The sequence below is a fragment of the Podarcis vaucheri genome, assembly GCF_965113315.1.
Source record: "Podarcis vaucheri genome assembly, chromosome: 10".
NCBI lineage: Eukaryota > Metazoa > Chordata > Lepidosauria > Squamata > Lacertidae > Podarcis > Podarcis vaucheri.
In genome coordinates, this window is record NC_138748.1 from 41,236,444 (window position 1) to 41,263,574 (window position 27,131).

A 27,131-nucleotide genomic window follows, 5' to 3' on the forward strand; every position below is an offset into this window, starting at 1 on the left:
GCGGGGGGAGTAACAAATAAATCAAGGAGGCGCTTGTGTGTGTTTGTGTGTCCTCTTCTTTGCTCTTCAAAATATGGCAACCCTACTAATCTCGTTAATACCTAGTGCTAATAATAATAATAATAATAATAATAATAATAATAATAATGCTTTACAATTGATTCATGGGGTTGTTTAGAAAATCTTCTTCCTGATGACACCAGAAAGGCACTCCTTTCTTTCTTGGTTTTCAGATACTTCTTTCTTGGTTTTGCCTAACAAGCAAAACAAACAAATTAATATGTATATCTGGGTTTAATAGGATTACAGTTATCTACATTATATTTTTTTTCTTTATTTAACCTTTAAATTTTATTCTTAGATCAAAACTCAAAAGGATTTAAGGGAACAACTAGATGTTGTGTCAACTAGATGTTGAACAACTAAATGGTAGACATGTCCTCATTTCACATCCCAAATCCTCCTCAATAAAATCTAACACAATACATCCTGATTTCCTGAAAATATAATGTGCATCTCCTCACCCTCCTCCACATCAATGGCTGCAGCCCAATGCACCCCAATGACTGGACTGGGGTGGAAACACCGTGTAACAATGTCAGCCAAGGGATGGGGTAAATTGTATCAGATGTTATTGATAGAGATGAAGTCTATTATTTTGAGGTTTCTATTTTTGTCAGTAGCACCAAAGTAATATTTCTTGAAATGCTTAGTTTCCCCCTAAATGAAGCAACTTTTTAGCGTGACATCTTTCCCTCTTTGAGCATATGTTCTCCATGTTTGATTTCTGATTTATCACTCACAGTATGTGTGTATGTCTTGTCCAGCCCCACCTGTTCTGCACCTTTCATATGTCCCCAACTAACAAGAAGTGCATGCTATAAGTCTTGGGAGAGGCAGGCAAGGCCTGTGCCCAGCCAACTGCTTCTTGCCTCATCCCACCTCCCTCAGTGATGATGGGAGCTGGGCCTCTCAGAACTGATCTTGCTGTGCAGGGAGACAAGTAGAGCAAAACTAGGTGCCACCACTTGCTACTCACAATAACAATATTGTGGTCTGCTGTGTCTGGTTGAAGAAGACTCCTTAAAGCAGAGGTTCTGGCAGGAAAGGATGGCAAGTGTGGTGGAAAGTTTCAAGGACAATCCAAGAAATAGTTAAACATTTCAGTGTAGTGTAGTACAGTATCAAAATATTTTTTATTATTTGCAGAATATGGATAGCCATATTTTCAAAATGAGCAAAAGTGCGTCAAGTGATACTGAAAACAATCCTAGTTATCCATGTTTGTCAGCAATATGTGGATATCTATCTGAGTCTCAGTTTCACACGGGCTGGAGATGAAAATGTCGTTCAGCCTATGTGTTTGATCTGTGGCCAGAAGCTTTCCAATTCCAACATGGCTGTAAACAAGATGACAAGACGTCTGCTGTCAAAACACGGAAATCTGGTGAAAAAGAAGGTTCAATATTTTGAAAGCCTTTTGGAACAGCAGAAATACCAGCGAATGTATTTCAAAAAATGAGTAAAAGTCTCAGATAAGATGCAAATTATATATCTTACTAAGTGACAGAATGGATTGCTCAACAGACAAAACCACATACAACAGCAGGAAAAATCAATTAAGCCTGCCTGAGCCTTGATTGTGAAAATTCCTTTGTCTGAAGATACACTTTACAGAAGAATGGTTGATATGTCAGTTAATATTGAGAAGTGTGTTTCCGATAGTATGAAGAATCCTAAATCTGCCATTCAAGTTGATATTATAAAGTAGTTGTGTTCTATATTATAAATCAAGCACTGCTAGTTGTTTCTTTTTGTTTTCCAGTATATTTCTTATGAATAAAAAAAATTGGTGTGTATATATTATTTTGACACATTGCAACTAAACATCTGTATACTGTTCTGTATATCATTATATTACATTTCAAGGAAATTAATTTCAAGTAAAATCTTACTAAAGCTGAATTTTTGATGATAATGTATATCGTACCTGGGCTTCTAGTTTAACGGTAACCTCATTGGAGTCTGAACTGTCAGAACTGTAAAAGAAAAATAATTATGTTTATTTTCATTTACAAGAGTATGGATTTCTAAAATTTGTCTGCACAACAAATCAATTATATGCTCCACAAACACATCTGGAAAGCATGGCACCGATTTCCTTAATAACAAGCTAGAAATAAAACAATTGTTAGAAGAGGTCCTTTTACCTGGAATCTCTGTCATTGACAGAGGCAGATAGATCACCCTTTTTCAGCATTTCCTCCAATTCATTCAGGCACTCGTTATACTAAGGAAAAACACACACTGTTAACAATAAAATTTACTGCCTCACTACTTCCAAATAATAATAAATACTTTGACTGTATTCCTTTAAGTACATAATTGCTGCAGATATTACTGCTGCAAGAAATAATGTTTATTTGCATTACCTTACTCTTCTTTTTATTACAGAAGTCCAACAGTGAGCCACAGAAATGGTGTCCTATGGATTCTAGATCCTTGGTACTAAAGTGGGTACCATGTCTACTGCCTGGAAAAGGGGGGGGGGGACCAGTCACCAGTGAAGAAATAACTGTCCTATTCAGTATCAGCAATTATTTTAATTCCACTGATGGAATTCCACATTTTAATTTGGACTGCTACCAACCCAATAACACTTTTTTGTTAGCAAAACATTTTTTATTTATTTTAAATCTTTTACTTTCAAAAGTTCATCAAATGGCTTTTCACATTCCATATTCCCAAACTCCTTCCCATAGTTCCTTTTGAGAACCTCTACTCCTTTGCCTTTCCAATGATACCCTTTGCTTTCCAATTATAACCTTCAGCTACCTTTTAAAAAAATAACCCAATCCACAGATAAACCAAACAAGTACACTTCTGCCTTAGCTACATTGCAGATTAGTTTGCCTCACATTCACACTTTTCCTCATTATTTTCTACCATCTCCCAAAGTGTTTATCTGCCATCTAAGGTTGACAGTAGGATGCAAATTAACACCAATAATTTCCACACAAAACTTATAAAAGATTGCTATTTCTTGTTAAATAGTCTGATTCCTTCACAAGGACACATCTACAGTATAAGGTAGATAAATATTTGATATCAGTTCAACAACCACAGCTTCAAAGTTGTGAAAGTGTGAGAATTCTGTGTTAGAGATTCCTACTTACCCAACTTCAAAGAACTACAATACCCAAAGAGGGAATCACTGCTAGTCTGTTGTGTAAATACAGCTTAACTGACTTTCAGGTAAGCATAAACTCAGTTTTAAACCCGTTAACCAAAATCCCACCCTTCTGTAGTCATTTACTCCCTGTAATTGGTACATTTGGTACCCACAACCACTATTTCTTGGGCCAAATGCAATTTTAATATACACCTATAACGTTAACGTTTCAACATGTCTTCCTATGTACAGTGGTGCCTCGCAAGACAAAATTAATCCGTTCCGCGAGTCTCTTCGTCTAGCGGTTTTTTCATCTTGCGAAGCAACCCTATTAGCGGCTTAGCGCTATTAGCGGTTTAGCAGCTATTAAAGGCTTAGCGGCTATTAAAGGCTTAGCGGATTAGCGGCTAAAAGGCTATTAGTGGCTTAGTGGCTTAGAAAAAGGGGGGAAAGCGGAAAAAAATCGGAACACTTGCAAGACGTTTTCGTCTTGCAAAGCAAGCCCATAGGGAAAATCGTCTTGCGAAGCAGCTCAAAAACGGAAAACCCTTTCGTCTAGCGGGTTTTCCGTCTTGCGAGGCATCACTGTAGTATTTATCTGTCAAACACAATAAGCACACATTATCTCTTAAAGAATCTGCAGCTACAAGACATGAGACTTCTTTGAATGCTTTAAATATAGATTCTAGAGAAAAACTATATTTGCCTTACCCAGTTTAGACCCACAGAAAGTAACTTCTAAGGTATAGCTGTTGCTGATGCCCATCTTCCACATCACTATTCGACCTGTCCCTTCTCTAGCTTTTTGTATCTTGAAATTGCAATCTTGGAATGAGAACTTAACAAAGAGAGAAGTGGAATTACTACTGCGCTTTTGCAACGAGGCCAAAACTATACAGCTGTGCCAAGAAATGACCTCCCCGTGCCACAGTCTTCCTCAGCACATAGTTTGGTTTACTGGTGATGTCATGTTGTCAAGTCATTCATGTCCTCTTGCCCACTGTGCATTATAGGCTGTTACAGATGTGGGGTAGAAGGGAGGGGCAGAAGGAAGTGCATGATATAATAACTTCATGTCATGGTGCATGCTCCTAAAGGGACTCACTATGGAAGCTCCTAGAATGTTTAACAACTATCACAATATAATCCCTTATTTTTAAAGCACAAACTTCTTACAATATTTAGATGATTGAAACAACGTAGAAAACTGTCAAGTGATTTAGCAAATTTTTAATGTACTGAAGGAGATGATTTCTTACATATTAATGTTAAATGTCAGCTTACTTTATCGGGACAACGTTTGCTCATAATGAGAGGGAAAACACGCTGATGTAAGCCTGCCCCTTCTTCTTGATGATCTCGTTTTTCACAGCCATACATGAAGACATTCTCTTTTCTGCTATGACCATGAAGGTCACAATATAGGAGAACCTTGCGCTCTCCCATCATTCTGTAACAAGGTAGAAAGTTAAATAAGAGCAGCTTTGGTTTCTGCAAATCAGACACTCTTGATTTTTTGTGTTATGATAGCAACTGTAGGAAATCTCTTAAAGGTATTAAAGATGATCATTGCTTGACGGATTGTTTTTCTACTGGAACAACCTACACTAGGGCATTGGTCAGGGGAGCTTTTCCCTTGAGTCCAATAAGAGCTGAGTTGCACCTATTAGGCCATCACTGCCTTTCCAATGACAGATACTAAATGCACAATATTAAAATGCTTTTTCCATTGCAGCCGACACGTGACAAATGTTTAAAAAACAGAACTATCACATACGTTGCTGTCATTATGTGAAAAACACAGTTAACAGAAGATTAAGGAGCTTTGTTGAGGAAAATAGTCCCCTTTATTGGTATAGGGGAATTCCCTTCCTTCTTCAGAGGTTGGTCTTTCCAGTCTATGTTCGTTAGAATGGAACACTGGTTCCTTCACTGTGATTATTCCCTTCCAGTGGCTTTGCAGAAGTCTTCCATGGAAACAATGTGTGAAGCCCATCACCAGGAAGGAAGGAAGGAGCATATGAATAAGTTAGAATTATACAGCCAATTCCTCAGCCCCTCTCAAGTTCCAACCATTGTTGAAAGACAGAGAAAAAGAGAGTGTATGACTGAAGGAACAAACAAACACACACATACAGGAAGGAAAGAAAAACACCTCTGAAAAAGGCATGGTTTAAACTGGAAGGGCCAAACCCCCAAAGACTAAGATGATTTATTTTTATTTCATTTTACATTTAATAAAATGTTTGTTTTGCTTTATCATAATAAAACCTCAAAGAAGGTTACATTAAATAAAAATTATCAGTAAAAGACCGTTAAAAACAGGTAATTTAAAACATTCAAAAACCAGGGATGACTAGTGCCATCTGGACTAAGCCAGGGTGGAGAAGGAGGCCTCCTGCATGCCCACCAGAACCCACACTCACAATGACTAACAAGTTTCGTTTCCTGGTCAGTGTGTAGGAGGCCTTCAGGAAAACGCAACTTCCCAAAGCTAATTTCCAGATCTGAGCCCAAAACAGATGGTCCAAATAAAGACCCAGACAAACCTGCTGTTAAACCCTCAACTCAAAAACCACCTTGACTGCAGTTTGGTTTTTTCCCAGGGAAGTAGGTAGAGTGAAAACAAACATAAGAAAAAGAAAAGCAGACTTCCTGATGGGCTCTCATGTTCTGGACTGATGCCAGATCCCATGCAGCAAGAGAGGTCAGGAGTTGTAAGATCACTGATAGCTCTAGGTACACATTAAATATTTGAAACACACAGGGCTTGTTTCCCCTATCCCCTCAGAGCATTTCTATACATATAAGAGCATAATAATAGCCTGCTAGATCAGGCTAATGGCCCATCTAGTCCACCATCTTATTTTCACAGTGGCCAAACCAGATGCCCGTGGGAAACCAGTGAGCAGAAGTGGCTTTTCCTGATGAAGCCATGAAGGACAGACAGCCAAACCAGAGAAAGAGAGCAACTAAATTAGTCTTTTCTTTTTTAAAACACACAGTGGGAAACAGGTGAAAACAAAAAAGGAACGGGCTAAAGATCAGCAAATAGAGAAAAAGCTAATAGTTACAAGATAAAATGTCTAGCAGAAGCTGAAGGAATACTCTAATAGGTCATAAGATTTTATGGTAATTATATTTGTAATGTATTTTTGTCGGTGTTTGTCCTTTGATGCTATGGCCTGTCGGCTACGCAAATAAAGTCTATTAATAATAATATCCTAGGCTAGGCAGGGAAAGGAAGTGGGGATGAGCTTGAGAAGCTGCCGCTGGTTTTATAATTCTAACTTTATCACATGTCCTTGCCTGTCCTCAGCAGCAGGGAGTGCTAACTCATGATTTTCCTGGAGGCCTTCTACATGCCAATCAGGGAAAGTATTAAAACAACATTTAGGTGTACCTAAAATTCCAACAAAATTTGAACAAAAAATAAGTTTAATGCAACAAGATGAATACATATTATGTATTAATTAATATTGGTATAATAATGAACAAAGAGTGGTGATACTGGACACAGAAAAGGGATGGTGTTACCTTTTTACCTTTTGATCATGCTGCGGGTACACCAGATGGAAGGGAATGATTCCTTGAGATTCGATTTATAGTTGCGGTTTAAGTCCCTGCCTGCTAAAGAGCAGCGGTAATTGCCTACAATCACACCATCTGGATTCAGCATTGGTACCACCTTAAAAACAAAAGTGTCCCGAAGCCACTGGGCATTATTTGAATCCCCCAGAATGTAATCCAGAAAGCCCTTCATCACCCAGGAACTATTTGTTTCACCTGGGTGCACCCTGGCAGTCAAAATCACCGCTGCCTTGCGTTTTTCCTCCTGAAAATCTTGCAAGGGGTTAGTGATGGTTAGAACATAGACTATGTTCCTAGCCAGGGAATGGCACAAGATGCGGATCTTGCAGAACTTGGACCGCCTTGGGTCTCCAGCAATGTTTGCTAGGTAGTCTTGCAGGTTACTGTAAGTGTAAGGATAGCAGTGGGCAAAATAGCAGGTATCCCTGTTGTGCGGGAACTGGAATGTCCATGTCAGGGAAAAATACTGGCGCCCACCTTGGCCGAGATTGTTTTTATAATACTTGATTTCATCTCCTGTCCTTTGCCACCCCACCTTGTGGATCTTTGCTTCTGCTTCTGAATACAGCAACGGACGCATACCACGATTATACAAACTTGTTGGCTTGGTGAAGTTGACAATGGTGAAACGGTAGGGCATTCCTGCTTGGGTGTTGGTGACTTGGAAGTAGTACCACTGGGTGTGCTTATTTGTGTAGAGATCAGTGCGTAGTGTCAGCTGGTACTCAAAATCACTACTGGCATGGGAAAAGGAGAAAAGTATTTTAGTATAAAATATACTGTTGGGCATTCAGGCACAGTTATGAAACATGATATATGCTGCTCCTTTATCTCTCTTATTTCAAATGTATCTTTTTAAACCCAAGTTTCTTTCACAAAAAAATGTTTGTAGATTTTGTTGCCTATAATAAACTTATAAGGAACTTGTTCATGCAAATATTTGTATTTTAAAAACAGTCCACATGATCTTTATGGTGAGCTTAGATCAAATTCTCAGATGTCTTGAATGAGCAGTTAAGTTATATTCTCTATGTCTTTCAATATATATTGTATTTTACAATTATGTTCATTAGCTGTTTTATCTTACTGCTTTATTTTGATTCACATATAATTACATACCAATTCACACATTTGGAGTGTTTTTGTGGTCCTGACTGTCTATATTTTCTACAAGTGCTGAGTGGCCAGAAATTCTACAAGTGCTGAGTGGTCAGAAATTAGTCCTCTTTGTGTGATTCTGGGATTCTAATAAGCCAATACAAACTTTCCTGCAAGTGTATATGGATATCTGCATTTCAAGTTTTCTAAGCTATTAATCCAGGTTTGCCAAAACAAGAGTACAGGTGATATCTATACTCAGTCTAAGTAGTCAACCTACTGATTTCAATGTGACTACTTCGAGTAATTACTTAGTTGGATATCACCCTTTAACGCCAGAACAAATGCAGACAGAAACCAGCAACTACTCCTGCAAATCAAAGGGAAATGGTGAGCAACCTACATTTTGACCACCTTTTGCAGATTGCCACTTTCAAATCGTGCTTCAAAGATCAAAGTATTGTCCCAGTCATCCCATGATTGAGGAAGCACCTGCTTTGAGGGGAAGCTACCCCCTATTCGAGAATACATAAAGCTGGACTCTTTATCAGCTAGTGAGAGAAGCAAAATATACAATTATTATTCAGTTGTGAATTACTATGAGAAAAATATTCTGTGCAAGAAGGGAGGGGTCACTCAGAGGCCACCCACTTGGCGGTGTCCTAGTGCCACTGCAGAATTGTCTGATTTCCCTTAGGAATTTCAAAACTAAAACTTGGCCAAGAAGCATTCAGGATCATATAGAGAGCCATTTAAAATGTTAGCTATTGGGTTTATATATCCAGCATCTGAATATAGCCTCTGTATATAGCATCCCTTTAAGCAAGTGTCACTGCCTTTGTTCAATCCTGCAGTGTTTTCTTAATGCTTACACTAACTTTCATATGTGTTATATAATAATATTTTTGCCTCAAAATATCAGCTGCTGTCACAGGCCCCATGCCACCAAGTGGGATGGGGTGGTAATCAGTCAGATGAAAAGGCTGAGAAAGGGGTTGGGAAAAGCTCAAGCAATGATGTAGAGGGGGACCCTGACCTGGGGCTATCAGATGTTCTGGAAGGGGATGGGGGTTCCCACAGTAATAGAGGAGCTGCCAGTCAATGAATGGAGCCAACTAGATTGGAGGCCTGGACTCAAATTCCATTGCCAAAAGCATGCCACTGACAGTGAAAGTGCAAAGAGATCCATCCCCACAGGAGCACATACCTGCAAGCTCAGTCTTCTTCCTTGGGAGGGAAACTACATGAATTATGAGCTCCAGACTGGAAGGTGCACAACATCTGTTGGAAAAATGTCTTTACTTATGTCTAGCCATGTATCCTAGACTCTGCTGATGTGCCTTTTAACCTTGTAACCTGTATCTTGAGCTGATGCAGAGACTGTGTACTCTTTAATAAAGCTTTCGGGATTTATGGAATGCAGAATTGAGGGCCGGAGCAAGGACAGTTACACTCATTATGTCAATGAACGTGAATTCTGCTGAATTCAGTAGGACTTGCTCCCATGTTAATCTCCCCCATTCAAGAAACCAGATCTGCATGCAGCTGCAGACTATACAGGTGTGTAGCTTAAAACAAATGCACATTCACACTTAACTGTGTATTTGTATCTTCATTTTGATGTTCAGTGTAGCCCCAGATGGATAACTAAGTTTCTTATACATACAGAATGAGCCTTCTGTCATCAAGGGCCTCCAGAAACTAGTTGCCCATGACATTATCTTTAGGATAACAGCCTGTTAATTGTTCAGTAACAACCACTGTCTGCCATTATATTTCAACACATGTGCATTTTGAGTGGTGTTTGTATTCTAAATAAATACTTGCAACTTTTAAAAAAAATTGTAGATCTTTTGCTCTCCAGTTTCTCTTTTTCAGTTACTTCTAAGATAGTACTATGTATCTTTTTCTATTGAAAACCATTTAATATCACAAACATGGTTATGCTTCAAGTGTTATGCACTCAGTAATGAAATGTGCTCAGACCTCCATCTGCTAGATACACCACAGCACCCTCTCCGGGGTCTGTGCAAAGAGGCTCAGTCTCCAGACATGTTGGACTGTATAGTGGCTCCGGCTGAGGGGGAACCCACTCTGGAAAAACAAAACAAATAAATAATGTTTAATTATAGCTGTTGATTCAAAACACTCATTGTGTGGCATGCAACCAAAAATCACGAAATTAGCTTTATATTTATGCATTGTTAAACAGTAAGGAAGTGTTGCCTTAAAAATCCCTTTATGGCTGGCTACTATTGATAAGATACATTTAATCTATTTTTTAAATGGAAATGCTGATAGTCTGTCATCTCCTGTTTCATGATCAAGATGTAAATGCCATGGACAATACAGTAGAATCTTGATGAAACAAAAGAGATGCACACCCCAGAAGTTAACAAGATTCATTTGTAGCATATGAGAAGAACCTTCAGCCTTATCTATAACCAAATCATTACCCTGCACCACTGAAATCTGGACAGCTACTTGTTCTCTATTACATTATATACATAATTTGTATAGCAGATGCATGTATGTTGTCAACACAGTGGCTGTGATCCAAAGAAGCAATGCGTACAAGTTTACATTTGCTGTTGTTACTACAAGAGTTCCTCACTGCCAAAGAGACAACTCACAAGACAATTTAAAAACTGAACACCAGCATCTCCTTTTGGCAATGGGCACTGTTGTGATGAAAATGTGAAACAAAACATCTGCTATATTTCTAGTTACAGGTAGGTAGCCGTGTTGGTCTGCCATAGTTGAAACAAAATAAAAAAATTCCTTCCAGTAGCACCTTAGAGACTAAGTTTGTTATCGGTATGAACTTTCGTGTGCATGCACACTTCTTCTTATTGTTTTTCATTATACTGCCCTTCATCTGAAGATCACAGGGTAATTCATAACATAAAAATACAAAATGAGAACACAAAATACATAATAAAACAAAAACATTTACAAACCAAGAATTCCCCTCTCACAGACACATTATTGTGTAAACACATTGTTGTATATTAATATGTATACATGCTTATTATTAATAATAAAATCACCATCTTCAGGATGCTTTACAAAGAATTGACCTCATTCTTTAATGAAAACAACCACTTAAAACAACCACTGATGTATGTGACTGGATGGTCAAGTATATTTCTTTAAATCCCAGATTCTATAGATATTATACTTTGCTTTAGTTTAAGAGGCCCTGAACTAAGAAAGGGTCATTTTGTTCACATTAAAGGAAACATTATTCAAGAATAAGAACTATACACTCTTCATGTGTCACAGGTACGGATTACTCTGATCTAGTTCACAGATTCATTATGTTCTATGAATACCTCCAAGGTTTTTCAAGCATTTCCTCATGAAATTATTTTTCAAGAGCAGAAGGATGCTTTTTCCAGAAGGTGTCAGTATCAGACCACAAACTTTGGAACAAGAAAAAAACTTGCACAAAAATGATTCAACTTGAAATCCCCACTGAAATGTATGAAGCCTCACCAAAGCAGACAGGATATGATAGACAATTACACATATTATCTTTTCATATGTGATAGACCTTAATTTCTTAAGACTATCTCTGTATCTTTATGATAACATTTCATTTTCATTTTGTAGCAGGCATTCAAAATTGTCCTATTATGGAAATACCAATGCTTTAACTTACTACTTATGCTTTAAGTTAAAACATCTTCACATGTTGGATTATAAATGAACAGCAATCTGATCCTAACTGTTGCTGAGAGTTAACAGATGTCAGCTTATATGAAAATTACATTTGGTTTCTACTTTACAGCTGGAAAATATGGTGCCAAAGAGCTAAAATTTGATGTGAGTACAAAATAATATTTATAGTTTTGGGAGTCTCAGTTTTATATTAGTTGCTGGCATATATATACACTTTTTAACTTATCTGGTAAATGACAGAACCCTTTGGCTAATGCAACCTTGTGATGATAATGTACAGGAGCTAAAGTTATTTAGAAATCGAGCTGAAAGGGGCAACAAACAACAACGTGGTATCCATCCATGATTACAAATAGTGACTTAATTAAGATTTTGAAGGGCCCTCTGTTATCAGCTACATAAGTACATGATTTTTAAGACAACTGATCTCCACTGATCATTTCTATGACAGAGTAAGGTTCAACTCAAAGCATAATTCCCATTACACAAATAATCCAGTTGTATCATGATGCACTTATAAAAATAACCACTACTATCCAATTGGAAAATCAAGTGGAATTGAAAATGTAACATCAGATTAAGTTATTGTCATAACGATTCCCCAGCTTTTGTTACTTATCTTTAAAACAATAATAAAGGCTGGGCTGGTATTGAGGTAAATTTAGGGTTGAGTAACTTACTTTTGTTAAAAGCTCAGCATTTTCACATTTGAGTTCTTGAGAAACTCATGGATGGGTACCATGTAGAACTGGGGATTTGGTAATTTTTTTTAATGTGCAAATAAGGCCCATAACTTAATATCTTATGATCACTATCTGCCTCAGTTCCTCAGACATTTTCCTGAAAAAGCTCAGAAGCGCTGATCTGTGCCCTACATATTTCATTGTGAAGTCGGATGCACCGGCTTCATTCTGCTGCTGTGAAATCTATGTATTCTCCTACCTTTAAACTCTCCTGTCTTTCAACATACTGACTCCTATCTGATTTCTTGCTTCCAATGTATTTAATTTTTGCTCTTAGAGTTTTTAGCCATGTGCTCCTCCAGTTCTACATCTCCTCTTGCATTTGTTCTACATCCCACGCTTGCATTTCAGTAACTTCTCAATAACAGTAGACCTTCTAGCTTAGCTTCTTTTGTTGACATATTAAATAACCCACAAGTGTTCGGAAGAGGGTTGACCCTGTTGACTTTTCTTTAAAAAGTAGGTGATTTGTATAAAAAAGGGAAATCATAAATAAGTTTTGAAGTCAAATGTTACTGCACTGCAGACTTTATTGGCAACTATCCAGTGGAAACAGGATGCTGAACTAGATATATCTTTGGTCTGAACCATCAGGGCTCTTCTATTATTAAACATTACAGTTGGATCCTATGCATGTAGTCTCAATCCTATTCTCATTCAACTAATGAAACTAAAGGGTGGAATGATACTGTTAATTAAGGGTGTGTGTGGCTTTCTTTATATGAAAGCTAAGGGCACATTTATTTATGAGGCTATTTAGGTTCAGTTGTCCTTTCCTTTTAACATTCAAAGTAATACTGTATGTATTCCACACTTTCTTCAATATAAGGTTTTCAAAATTTTAACTGACTGCAGCAAGGATTTATAAAATGCTTTGCTATAGAAACTGTAATTTAGGAAAATATTGTTTTAATAACTAGCTACAAAACTATCACATCAGAACACACTTTTAATATCATTTACCAATATGCTCAATTTTCTCTCTGATAACTTCATACTCATGGGGCCAGCGTACTAGATTCAGGTGTCCAGCTGCGGGAGGCAGGCCATATAAATCTCGTGGTTCACGAAGCCGTGGCACCCATTTCCCCGAGTTATATTCCAATAAAATCTGTGTGGTCCGTGGCAAAAGTTGATCATAAAAAGAATCTATAAGATGGGGGGGGGGGAGGAGAGAAGACAATGACTCGTTTTGCCTTGGATAACTTAAATTAGACAGCCAAGTTGTCTGATACAATTGAAAAGAATAATCTCATCTGCCTATCTGACATGATTCCTCTGTACTGTATTTATTTTTTTACTGTATGTATGAATTGCCTTTCCTCCAAAAGGAGCCCTGGGCTTCTATCTTATAGAACATGAAGAAGCAATAAAGCAAGCATATACAAATAACCACAAACAAGCTATAAAATAACAAGATCATTAAAACACAACGTTCATTTGCAGCTGCTGAGCATTAAAAACAACAAAATATCAATCTGTATAAGAACACAACATTGCAAAAGTAGCAACTGGGTTTTTATAGTAATTTATAAACTGGTCCAGGGCTCCCTTATCAAATTTGTTTAAGGAAGAAAATGCAGAATTTGCTTTCAAAATACTTGGGTGTGTGGTTTTGTTCTGTCTTGCAAGTGCTATTATTTCTTCATTTCTATTAGCACATACCCTTTTTAGGGTGGCTATGCCTCCAGCTTCAAGGAACTCTCCTCATGCCATCATCACATCACAGACTTGTATGTGATCTACTTGCACACAATCGCACACACGCAGCGCCAGCAACCCAGCAGTGTGGAAAGAACTGGAAAGACTTCCTGGCTCATGAGGAGACCTTCCCCAGAGCCCAAAGATGACACCCTCTTCCGGCTCTGGGGAGGGTCTCATCGCAAGCCATGAAGACTCTCCTGGGGGCTTCCACTTATGCACATTTCACTGCATAAGTGGAGAGTCGCCTGTACAGATCACAAAAAGATAATTGCCACATATAAATATCGATATTATACCACTACTAGATTTTAACAGCAAATTATCCTCATGTCTGACACTAAACATGATTTCTTTAGACCTTTTTTGCAACACTGCATGCTAGAACTTTGCTGTGTTCACCTAGCTGCTAATTCTTCTCTACTCTTACCCAAATGCATTTCAATTCACTAGTTTGACAATGAACAACGATATTCAGACCTGCATAAAAGGCACACCGCTCAAGATCTTCTCTTAAAAATGGGTTAAAGGGATCTTCGTCCTAAAAAAACAACAGAAAAATACAACAGAAAGTAAGGTCACGTGTTTCTTGCACACGGAAAGTGGACAAAAATATCTGAAATGGGACACTGTGCACTCAATAACAGTGACCATTATGATTCTAAATAAAGAAATAATTGAATTGTTTATTTTTGCTAACTTTGTACTACAGTGCAAATGAAATCAAGAGGGTATCATCATGAAAGAGAACAGATTGCAGGCTTTAAAATATGAAAAATAGACACACCATTAGAGACCTTAAATAAACAGTTTAATAAACAGTATAGCAAGAATTGTTGGATTGTGAGCAAAGATGTAAGTAATGCCTCCCTTGTAAGTCAGATAAATGAGTTGGTTTTCCCCCACCCCCAAAGTCTGTATAGACTTCTAAACTTCTGCTGAATCTGTTATGCATGAGTCCAATGAATTATGTTAACTGCTCACTGCATAATATCTTACTGTGAATTTGGAAACATGTGAGAGGATTAATAGGGCCAGAATGATTATAAATGCTCCTTAGCAGTCAGTGGTGAAAATCAATACCTGGAATGAAGTACATGGTTTCCCTTCTCTCTATTTTATCTTCACAACAAGACTGTGAGGTACATTAGGTTGAGAGACAATGACTAGCCCAAGGCCACCCATGGCTACATTGGAATTCGAACCCTGGGCTCCTAGGTCCAACACTCTAACCACCACAGCACACCAGCATGTTTCCTCTGGCATGGATATTCCCATTCAGGGATGGCAAACTAAATTTTCTTTAACGGATCAAACATTACAAGAAATAGGTAATATATTCTAGAATAATGTATAAAACTGAAGACTGAGCATACCGAATTGTAATCATCACTGGTTATTTGTTCTATGTGCTGCTTGTCCTTATCTGAGTCTTCGGACATAATCTCCTGAAACCAGGCCTTTTATTTTTCCTCCACAGACTGTAAAACAGATAAAAATCAACTGTTTGAACTCTATAGCAACTTTGACTACAGCTCTTGTCAAAAACAAAAAGGAGGCATTAGAACCCCAGTATCCTGTGGGTTTTTTAGGTGTTTCATGTCACCAATCATTTTGACTAACTAGTATTTATTATATTATGAAATAACACTTTTCCAACTCAGAGGCATTTTTTCATTTTGACACAAGTAACGTTGTTGCAGGCAGCCAAAAATAAGCAGACTCAAGCGCAATGTTCCACATAGAAGATGCTGCTGATTGCTTTGGAATTATTATAATTGGGACTTTGATTCTGACATCTTCATTCTCCCATTTAATCTTTTCTGCAGATTCCCAAAAAATAACTGTGGGTAGCCATTGATACAGATAAACAGCTTCTAATTCCCAGAGGGATAAATGTGTTATGTCTCTTCCACCAAAGCCAACCAATAGTTTAGTGGCACTTTAAAGACATACAAATTTATTATGGTATAAGCTTTAGTGGACTAGAGTCCATGTTATTGCCACAAAAATGTAGTGAGGATAAGACCTCAAACCATTGCTGGTCTTTCATGATGAAACACTGCATCATTATTTATCATAAGAGAGAAAAATCACAGAATGGACCTTCTTCCCATCCTTTTGGAAAGCTCAGTGGTACAGCATCTGCCTTATATGCAAAGGATTACAGACTAAATTTCCGGCATCGCCTTAAGAATGGGAAATACTCCATCTGAAATCCTGAAGAGACACTGTCTTTTTTTTTTAATATTTTTTATTAACAGGCCAATCAAATCACATTATTTCCAAATCACATTAGTTCCAGATTATACAGCCAGATTTTTTAATTTTTGTTGGGGGTACCCATACTTCAAGCTCCGAAAAGGGGTCCAAACATCACTTATATTACTGCTTTAATTAGACAGTTCTATCCAGTTCTGTCCAGATAGTCTCTTTGTTACTTTCCTCAGCGTCAGGAAGAGCCGACTTCACACAAGGGCTTGTGCCAAGTGTCTGACCCCGTTCTTTCGAATCTGGGGGTGAATTATGGACACTGCTGGCAAGGTAGTCCCCCCCCCATCCCCTGGGGGGGGCAGGAAGGCTGCATACCTCCCATAGCAGCCTTTTAATTACCTCGTGTGGGTCGGAGAGATGTTATTGTCAGCCATCTTCCAATACGCCCCCTGGTGGCCCCCCTCCTGAAGAGACACTGTCAATCAGTGTGTAGATAATATTAAGCTAGAATAGATGTGCCAACAATCTGACTCGGTATAAGGCAGTTTCCTACAGTCCTATGTCAGCTTTCTCAGATTTTTTTTTCTTTTTTAAAATAATCTTTATTAATTTCCCACATAGACATATATACCGTACATAAACAACAAATCATACAAAGCAAAAGCAATACAAATAAAGAAAAAAATAAAGTAAAAGAAAAAAATACAGTATATTACAATTAAATAACAGGTTAAAATGTAAAACTTCCAATAATTTTCATTATACTGCTTATACTGCTTATACAGTATTGTCTATATTTTCTTGCGCAGATTTATGTTATTTCATATATATATATATATAATCTACGAAAGCAAATATATCTATATATATATATAGATATATATAACTAATCTACACTTAATGACCCACCCAGTGGTATTCAGAATATCACTCATGAAATCACTCAAGATATCCCTCAAGTAATTAAGGAACAAAAGAAGAAAAGGCACACTAATCTAGGAACTTCCTCTCTGCCCAGAACGTTGGAGGCTATACACCACACCCCTCAACAGTATTTATAGGAACTCAAACACCAGATTCTGCTCTGTTCCAGTAACAAGAAGCCGAAAGCACCAGCCTGAAGATGACGAGTGAGACCTCGTCGAAACGTCGCACAGACACCCCGACTCTTACACGGGAAGACACCCGAAGACACCAAAACCTGCATTCCTGTACCCGTGAAAATCTACGAAAGCAAATATATATATATATATATATATATATATATAATCCGATATGGTATCTAATACACTTTTTGCTTACAAGTATCAATCTAGTTCTGCAAGTATCTTATTGTTTGTACAATGCAATTTTAGTTATTCTTTGAATAGTTTCCATTCTCTGTACACTTTCTGGTTTGACACTCCTCTGATTCTTCCCGTCAGTTTTGCTAGTTGCATGTATTCTATCATAAGAGTCTGCCACTCTGTAATCATTGGTAGGATTTAATTTTTCCAGTTTCTTACCACTATTACTCTGGCTGCTGTGATTGCATACATAAACAATGGTCTTATATATTTTTAAAATTCTATTGGTAGTATACCTAATAGGAAGATTTTGGGTCTTTTTTCAAATGTAAACTTGAATAGTTTTTACGTTCACTATAGATGTTATTTCAAAATTCACGGATAACTACACAGTTCCACCACATATGAAAATATGACCCTATGTCCTTTTTGCATCTCCAGCATGTTGGTGACCTGCCTTTATACATTTTAGCGAGTTTTAAAGGGGTGTGTTGACATCTGTATATCATCTTCATAGTGTTTTCCCTAAGGTGCCACGAATTTAATATCTGTCCTCCATAATCTTTCCCATTGTTCCATGTACCGTTCCATGTATTTTTCACCCTATAGGACGCACTTTTCCCCCTCCAAAAATGGAGGGGAAATCTGGGTGCGTCCTATGAGGCGAATGCAGGCTTTTGCTGAAGCTTGTTCCATGTACCGTTCCATGTATTTTTCACCCTATAGGACGCACTTTTCCCCCTCCAAAAATGGAGGGGAAATCTGGGTGCGTCCTATGAGGCGAATGCAGGCTTTTGCTGAAGCTTGGAGAGCGAGAGGGGTTGGTGCACACCAACCCCTCTCGCTCTCCAGGCTTCAGGAACACATCCGCAGCCTAGGCAGCCCTGTGGGAGTTCCTGAAGCAGAGCGCCCCCTGCGCCCGGCAGACATCCGCAGCGTGGGGAGCCTTGCAGGAGTTCCCCGCAAGGCTCCCCACGCTGCGGATAGCAGCCTGCTGCCCAGCGCGAGGGGCGCCCTGAAGCAGAGCGCCCCTCGCGCCGGGTAGACATGAGCCAGCCCCACAAGCTCGGGGGACAGCAGGGAGGCGCAGCGCCGCCATCCCGCTGTTCCTCGACCTGGTTCGGTTTCCCTGACCTGCTTTTGGGGGGGAAATAAAGGGGGGAAATTCCCTTTATTTCCCCCCAAAAAAACTAGGGGCGTCCTATGGGACGGAGCATCCTATGGGACAAAAAAATACGGTAGATATTGTATCCAAGGTCCTGCGCCCACCTCACCATTACTATTTTAACTTGTTCCTCTTTTACTTCCCATTCTAATAAAAAGTTGTAAATTCGTGAAATGTGTTTTCCTTTATTGTGAGTGAACTCTTTTTCGAATTTGGATATTTCTTTTGCAAGACCTTCTTTCTTATCTATACACAATCTTTGATTTAACTGAAAATACTGGAGCCAAACTGACAGGTGGTTTTTGATTTCATCCTATTTCTTCAAAGTTGGCTCATCTTTATCCACTTCTACTAATAATCGGTACGTGGGCCACTCTCCTTTCATATTCCTCCTTTTAACTGTTATGGCTTCTGCAGGTGAGGTCCCAGATTTCACAGACGTAAGCCACTCATTTTCAATGTTGAAAGCAAAGGTCTTGAATAATGCTAAGGGAACATCAACAATACACTGGGCTGATGTAGGACAATGAAGAGAGGGAAATGTTGCTTTCACAGTGCATATCAACTGCACAAGTTGTGTCAAAGGCAAAGAGCCACCTGTGCCCTCTGCTAGGCAGTTTACATGTGGAGTGGAGGGCCATTACTGATGAAGCAACATAATTTTTTGTCAGTGTGATCCAAAAGCAGTGTAACATGTTATGAAGATACAGTGAATTACTCCTCCATAAGTTTTGAATTCTAGTTGTTAACTGATTCTACTCACGAGCTGATTATTGACAATACCTATTGATCTATTTCTGCAAAACAATAGTATGTGTCTGATGCTACCTTCTCTGCTTACTGGCAGATTATGGGCAACATAGTATGTGGTTTTGTTGTGTGTTAAGATTTATTTTCCTCAGTAATGTAGGAAATGTATCACTTTGAAAATCAAACATTTTGCTGAGATGTATCATCTTCACAGCCTCCCTGACCAGAATGAAAAGGGGCAATAAAGCTTGCCTATCCTTGTGCCCTGTCTGTATAAGACAGAGCTATTACAAATGGGAAACAATTTCCGATCCCCAGAACCCACTTGAGGAAATCATAACAGCTGTAAAAACAAAGGATGGGAAGAAGGAAAAGAAATATTAACAGACAGCAAGAACTTATGTTGCTCTTAATCTGCCAATAAGCAGTCAAGGAGCACCACAAACACTTTCTTGTTTTGCTAGGCAAAAGTAAATCAATAGTGTTGCCAATAAAGGTCACATTTGACAAGGATGGCTGCAAAAGCAAAGGATGAAGAGTTTCAGCCCACACTCATTCTGTGCACTTATTATTTATTCAGCTACAACCAGGTACCACTCAAAGTTTCAAAGTGAGGGGCACTTCTAGAGTTTTGGCCTTTATTTCAGAGTACTGTACTGTAGAAAAGAAATATTCTGGAATGAGAGGCATATTCAAGGAAGAATTTAAGCAATCACAGTTTTTCTCAGCCCTCAGGCTGTAAGACACGGTCAGCATTCCCATTAAAATGCTATTTCAGACATTTGATAAAGGTTCAACAGTTGTTTTCAGTTAAGGAGGAATGCATGGAGGCAAACTAGCATACTGACAAGTCCTGTGCATGGGTAGAAAGCTGGACCTTGCCTCAAATGCACTATGTAAGCATCTCCAGTACCCCAAATGCGACAATGTGCACACAAACACATACACAAAGCCGTGTTTGGGAACTATAGGCCCAGGGGCCAATACTGGCCCTCCAGGTCTATAAACTCTCCCCAGGCCCCGCTTTACAACCTCAGCATTTTTGTCTGTCTGGATGGAGGACGGAAAAGGCCTCTGGCCCCACCAACCACTTGCATATGGCCCTTGGAAAGTCATTGTGGCCCCTGAAATGTTTTCTGCACCTCCAGCCCCAGTGCAAAGGTTTGCCCTGTAGTATCATCTGGGGAATTAATTCCAGGGCACTATTTAACAGAATGAGAAGCGCCCCCCCAAATACAGCAGTACTGTACTGGATAACCATATTTTGAAGTTAGTAAAGTAATAATACGCTTTATCAACTCCCCCCTCACTATTGTAACCAGAAACTAAAATTATATAACTGCACCATTGATTTTACCCTGAACTGCCAAGCTTGGGCGCTTCCAGACAGAGGCTTAATACTGAAAATGGGTCACTGAGATATTGCAAACAGGTTGACAACAAGTTGTTTAAAAACAAAGGACGTATAGGATTTTCCTCAGGAGAAAAAAAAAAAGGCTGGATTAAATGGGAAGGAATCACAGGCTGGCATTTTGATGCCAACGACGTCATGTGGACGCTGCAAAAGAGAATTAAAAAAACAAACGGCGGGAATGAGGAGCACCTATCCCATTATAAACACCAGCCCCCCTGCCAGATCAACAAGGCTCGGTAAATGTCACAAACATACGTGACCAAGAGGCGCCTATTCCCACGTTCCTGGAGAGCTGCATCTGGTTCCCCCCCCCGCCCATTTTTGCCTACTCGCCTTTAAGTGCCACGGACGCCCGCACACCATTCATGCCTGCTCCTCCCTCACCTTTGAATTAACGTGTGAATGCTGATTCCCGGGTTCGGGGGTGGGGTGGGGAGGAGCCGGGAAGTCCCTAACCCCGCATGGCTAAACCTCAACCCCGCCCTTGGCGGAAAAGCCCAGCCGCCAAGTCAAACAGCCGCGCAGCGAGGGCGTGGCCTCGGCAGCCTCTTCGGGCCAGGGATGGCGGCGGGGCTGCTGCTCCGAGCGGAGGAGGCCGAGAAAAGACGTTGCCACGGCAACCGCGAACCGCTCTGTTCCTGGGTGGAACTGTGGCCAGTCCCCCGTTCTCCCCGCCGCCGGGAGAAGCTCCTCCGGGCTGCTGGTCCCACCACCCCCTTCCTCTATTTAGATCTGCCAGTGGCGTAGCGTGGGGGGTGCAGGGGGGGCCGGCCGCACCGGGCGCAACATCTGGGGGTTAGGGTTAGGGGGCGCAAATCCACGGGTTAGGGGGGCGCAAATTACTTGCCTTGCCCCGGGTGCTGACAACCCACGCTACGCCACTGAGATCTGCTATCTGACAGCCTCCCCGTTCCTATCACTGTGGTGTGAGGTTCCGCCAGCTCTGCGGAAAAGCCCCACCTGTTGGATTTCTCCCCCTTTTCGTTCAAGGTGCAGGGACCTCACAAGGGAATGGATGAAATGTCAGGGAAACACTATGGACTACGCCGAGATGGCGAAACGGACTGGGAAACTCAGAAACCCTTTTTTTTAATAAAAAAAAAATGGGGGGAAACGATAAGTTATTTAGGAGACCACTGTAAGCAGATGGAAACAAAGGCAGGACTTTGATTTCACTTGTGTAAAAATTGCAATGGATAATACGGTTTGATATAAAAAATGGAGTATGGATGAATATGCAGTAGTAGATATTTAAAACGAGACCCCATGGAGGGGATGGGGGGAAGTCTTGAGATTCGGATAATCTCTTTATATAGATATACTTTTTTATTCTCTATTTGTATTTTGTATTTGTAAAACCAATACAAAAGATTTTTTAAAAAATCAGGGAAGCAGGTATACTTGCCATCTGGGAGTGTTGCCAAGTTTGTTTATTTCACAATCCCAACACAAAGGGATGCATTCCCAAGAGAGGAAATTTTCCCAACTCACTGTGCCGACCTAGGAAAAAGCAACAGGCTAATAAAGATCTTTACTAAGGATATTTAAATAATTGCCAAACAAAATCAACGTAATAAATTCAGCTGGGTATATATATATTCAGCAGAGGAGGTTCCCCCAGTATTACACCATCACAGCAGGGATGGGGGTAGTGGAAATAACCTAATTATTCTAGGTGCTCAAGGTCTTGCCTGAAGACAAGGCGACTACTTTGCGTAGATATTTGAGGTGCATTGATATTTCATCTGAGTCAAGGAAACACAGGCACAAGGTACTGGAGATGTAGGAACTGAAATATAAAAAAAACACACTCATTTTGTTCTTTGGGTCATTGGTGCTGCCAAAGTGGGGACAACATGATTAAACAAAACCCTTTATGAATTGGAACAATAACAAAGCACTTAATTACTAACAGTTAAGAAAGAATGAGAAAGCAAGATTAAGAAAGGGCAGTAACAACAAAGAATAGATAAAAGGAAACAAGTGACAGGATTACTGTATATATTTTGTTTGTTTTGGAAGCTTTGTTTTGGACCCGTCTTGTGCAGGAGCAAACATCTAGCCACCTGTTTTTTTAAAAAAATGAGAAGTGGGGAAGTGTAGGAATAGGTGCCTCTGCTGTGAAGCAAGGCTAATATTCCATCTTTCGTGTTCAGATGGGAAATTATCATTTAAAAAGGATTTGAAATACTTCACAAAAGCTAAAAGTCATTTTGATTGATCATTGAAGCATCTATGTGTAAAGATGTTTAGGAAATCTGCTCCTTGCTGGATCATTTTACATCTAAAACTTTTACAGATCTGGCATTTTTCATAGCTGTTAAAATGGGAATGAACATGGTAAGAGACAGAAGTAGCCCTTCTAATAAATATATCTCCAAAGCAAGGAAATTCAAAATACAATTTAAAATTCTCTTAATATGCTGCCACTCCTTGGGGATTGTGTTGTTTAAAACCTGGTATTAGTGAAAATGTTATGGAAAAAAGCAATGAAGGATTTAGTGCTTATGGGTTTTAAAAAGTAAACGGGTTGTCTGAATCATATGAGAAAAATACATTACTTAAATGAGAAACTTACCTTTTCTGCGGTATAAATCTATGAGTGAATGCTACTACAGTATTACTAATAATCATATGAATGCTTCTTCCTGGATGCTCTCATTTTCAAAGACTTTGTCTCATGGGGAGCTCCCAATATGTCCTTGTGCAAGCCAGCAACAAGCACAACATGATCCAGACTATGAAATTCAGAAGGAAAGAAATCCACCCAGCTTCCCTCCCTTGGGTCTATCATTGTGACATATGGGAGATGTGAAACAGTATAGTGCAGCAGCCATTCTTTAGGGTCAGTGATATGGAGCTGAGCTGAAGTGCTCAATGGATATTTTAGTGAACCCGGGCTTAGCATTCAGTTTATGTTGTGCTGTTAAAACGCATCCATTTCCCATGGAGCACCCAGGTCAGCACAGATAATATGACATACAAAGAATAACATTCCGAGTCCCAGTTTGGTTCATCATGTAAACATAATTATTTCTCCTGTGACTGCCCAGAAGCTCTGAGTCATTCATCCTCTGGAGCTTTACATAATTCAAGATTTGAATTGACAGTTTTACACTCTGTGTCAGATACTGCCGTTTCCACAGATGCCTCAGAAAAGGCCAGTTCATACTGTTACTTTTTTGCTGAAGTGTTAGAGCACTTCAGCATGTATCCGAAGACGGATCGTGTAAAATAGACAAATCATGGGAGGGTGTCTCATAAATCATTTATCTTAGCACTTGTGGTGCCTATAGTGATACTGTTATGGTAATGACATAATGCACTCCAGAGAACTTGTTATTGCAACATTACCCTCTTTCCTGCCTGGAACTTGTACTTTGCTTCTACTGAACTTGCAATCTGTCACCCATTCACAAAAGAAAATGGGCATGTTGGCTGGTGGATAAGACAACTTGCCCACTCACTCTTTGGGACTCAAGGCCTGCAATCCTAAACACGCTTACATGGGTCTAATCCTGATTAAACTGAGACTTAATTCTTGAGTAAACATCCATGGGGGTAGGGTGGGTAAGCTGTTAGTGATGTAGAGGCTGGAGGTAGACCATTTAAATGTTTAAATGTATAGTTATTTTTGTGGGTATCAAATCACCACAGAGCCTAGGGCTTGCCGATCAGAAGGTTGGCAGTTCGAATCCCCGTGACGGGGTGAGCTACCGTTGCTCGGTCCCTGCTCCTGCCAACCTAGCAGTTCGAAAACACGTCAAAGTGCAAGTAGATAAATAGGTACCGCTCCAGCGGGAAGGTAAACGGCGTTTCCGTGCGCTGCTCTGGTTCGCCAGAAGTGGCTTAGTCATGCTGGCCACATGACCATCGGCTGTATGCCGGCTCCCTCAGCCAATAAAGCGAGATGAGTGCCGCAACCCTAGAGTCGGTCACGACTGGACCTAATGGTCAGGGATCCCTTTACCTTTTTAATCATCCACCATCTAGCTAAGACCTAGCTTCATTGTTGGGAATGTGGGAAGCCAGAAGCTGATTTCATGCATATGGGGCGAAGCTGTGATAACGAAGATAATGAAGTGGGCTAGACATAGGATGGTAACAGAGAGGAAATTACTGTAAAGGCTGTGACAAATGATCACCAGTACAGAGAGCCTGGTGTAATGACATAGTGCTCCTTCCTTTTAGAATCAATAGATCATTGTTTCTAGCAAGTTTTGAAGTCAAGGGGTCTTTCCAGATAATAGCCAAAGAGTAGGGCCAGGGTTGCATGTGACTACAGCAGTACAAGGCTGGATCTAGGCACATCAAAGAAGTGTTTCAGGAAAATGTGCTGTAAACTTTATTATGGGAAATCACGTTGGTGAAAGACGGGACTCCACATTGCTATCTGGTGTCACAGTTACAATGCATATAAAACGCTTTTTCTTTACTAATGTAGCTGAGTCCCAAGGCTACATATTTAGCAATGTATAGTTGCCATACAATGGATCACCTGCAGTATTGTCGTTTTTGCTGGTGGAGGAAGGAGTATCTAGAGGGTCTCTCTCTCCCCAACGTAACATCCCCCTCCCCACTCAGTGTTAAAATGAGCCTGAAAACCTTTGTATTTTCAGAGTTTGCATCCAAGCTCCTTGTAAATTTTACCTTGTTGAAAGTAATTGGATTGCATGAAACTTCAGGAATTCCAAAGCAGAGAAACGTTCTTAAAGGCCCAACTGATGTGCACTTTGTTGTCTGAACAGCATCTGTGGCATCAGAACTGCACAATGTGAGGAGAGTTAAACCCTCCTCCCCAACCAGTGTCATCCCAATGAAAATCCCAGCCCTCCCACTTCCATTTTGTTTCCCTCAGCCCAAAGGAAAGGTTGCATACAACCTGCCTTTTTCTACCAGTTGTTGCTGAAGCCATGTTTGCAGTTTTAAAAAAGCCTAACATTAAAACAGCTGTTTTGTGCAGAATTGCTCTTCCACAAAAAAACAGCTGTATTAAAAATAAAAATTACCCTTGCAGGTACAAGAGGCAAGGAATAGAGAGGGGGAAAAATAGCCTTTCAAGCAAGCAAATAACTCCAAACATACATATTCTTTAATTTTGTTGCTGGCCTTTTATGCAAATCTGGTATATTCAAAACATTGTATTAAAGGAAATGTGTGTCTTCACTTTCCAGCTAGATTTAGCTCCAGCAGCTCAAGTGATACAGTGGGCATAGCTTTCTAAAAGCAAGTGAGAGCAGCTGCAGACACCTGCTTAGCAAAGGTGTGGAGTGGGGGGGATGATGCATCCTGTTGATTATACAGCTTATAGAGAAGTGACCAATTTTCAGTTATAGTACTTGATCTGTGAGATCCTGAGACAAAGAAGGCCTCTCCTCCACCCTCTTGGAAATGAAAACAGCAATCTTTTTTTTTTTTTAAAAAAAAAAGACTGCTGTTTTGCGTGAATCTGGTAAATTGAAAAAGTTTAATTGCAAAAATAGTTCCACTTTTTTTACAAAGAGGTGTGTACACACGCACAAATATGTGCATGCATGCTCATTATGGATCTTCAATTTCCAGAGGGCAGGAAAGTACTAACTGAGGGAAGGGAACAACAACACACAGTGTGAATGCAGATTGATTTGGGAGGCATAACATTGCATGTGTTCATGCATGGACAAAAGTACAGAAATGAACACACCGAAACAGTGGCCCACCCTAATGTGCACACAACCCAGGAGACCTCAGCTACATTAGTAAAGAAAAAGTGTTTTATATGTGTCAGGGCTGCCTCAGGTCTCATGCATTATAACACTGTGACACCAGATGGCGCTGTGGAGCTCTGTCTTTCACCAACCTGATTCCCCACTTTGAAGTTTACAATGCATTTTCCTGAAACGCTTTATTGATTTGTCTAGATCCAGCCTTCATTGGAAGCAAGGGCAGAAGGGGCAAATGACAGGATTGAAGGTACATATTGAAACCAGAACAATATGTAAGCCTACCCTTCACCGCCCCGCCACCCCTGGCCATCCCGAATGAGGAAGTTAAAGCAGAGGAACATGCAATTAAAGTAAGCTTTAAGAATAATCAAATCCAAGCAGTACCCAGATATGTTTAAAACAATTTTTATTGCATTTTCATATTTTATAGTAAAAGAACGAGGACATACATATGTTGGGAAATATGTACTATGACATTTGGACATTTATTAATATTTGTATATGTAAAATGTTACCTTTCAGTTTTGATGATTAGCACTGCAGAAGGCAGGAATCTCAAGAAAAGCTCCTAGGAAGCATATGTATGTGTTTCCCTGTGTTTATAATCT

General features: G+C 39.7%; 1 protein-coding gene across 4 annotated transcripts in view; it reads right to left on the reverse strand.

Moving 5' to 3' along the window:
* AGBL3 (AGBL carboxypeptidase 3) overlaps nt 1-21,410 on the reverse strand; it is a 33,852-nt gene extending 12,442 nt beyond the window's left edge. For 2 of the 4 annotated variants that reach the window (XM_082240235.1, XM_082240234.1), the window contains exons 1-13: nt 21,203-21,410; nt 15,366-15,470; nt 14,470-14,530; nt 13,252-13,437; nt 9,848-9,955; nt 8,265-8,412; nt 6,718-7,500; nt 4,457-4,622; nt 3,884-4,010; nt 2,433-2,533; nt 2,211-2,290; nt 1,991-2,039; nt 156-254 (exon numbers count right to left, since the gene is read on the reverse strand). In XM_082240235.1, the coding sequence (XP_082096361.1) occupies nt 156-254; nt 1,991-2,039; nt 2,211-2,290; nt 2,433-2,533; nt 3,884-4,010; nt 4,457-4,622; nt 6,718-7,500; nt 8,265-8,412; nt 9,848-9,955; nt 13,252-13,437; nt 14,470-14,530; nt 15,366-15,431 (1,974 nt within the window). In that variant the 5' untranslated portion in view covers nt 15,432-15,470; nt 21,203-21,410. Of the gene's footprint in view, nt 1-155; nt 255-1,990; nt 2,040-2,210; nt 2,291-2,432; nt 2,534-3,883; nt 4,011-4,456; nt 4,623-6,717; nt 7,501-8,264; nt 8,413-9,847; nt 9,956-13,251; nt 13,438-14,469; nt 14,531-15,365; nt 15,471-21,202 lie in introns of those variants that run through there. The other 2 variants (XM_082240236.1, XM_082240237.1) reach the window with 2 other exon arrangements.
* Between the last annotated feature and the right edge of the window lie 5,721 nt (nt 21,411-27,131).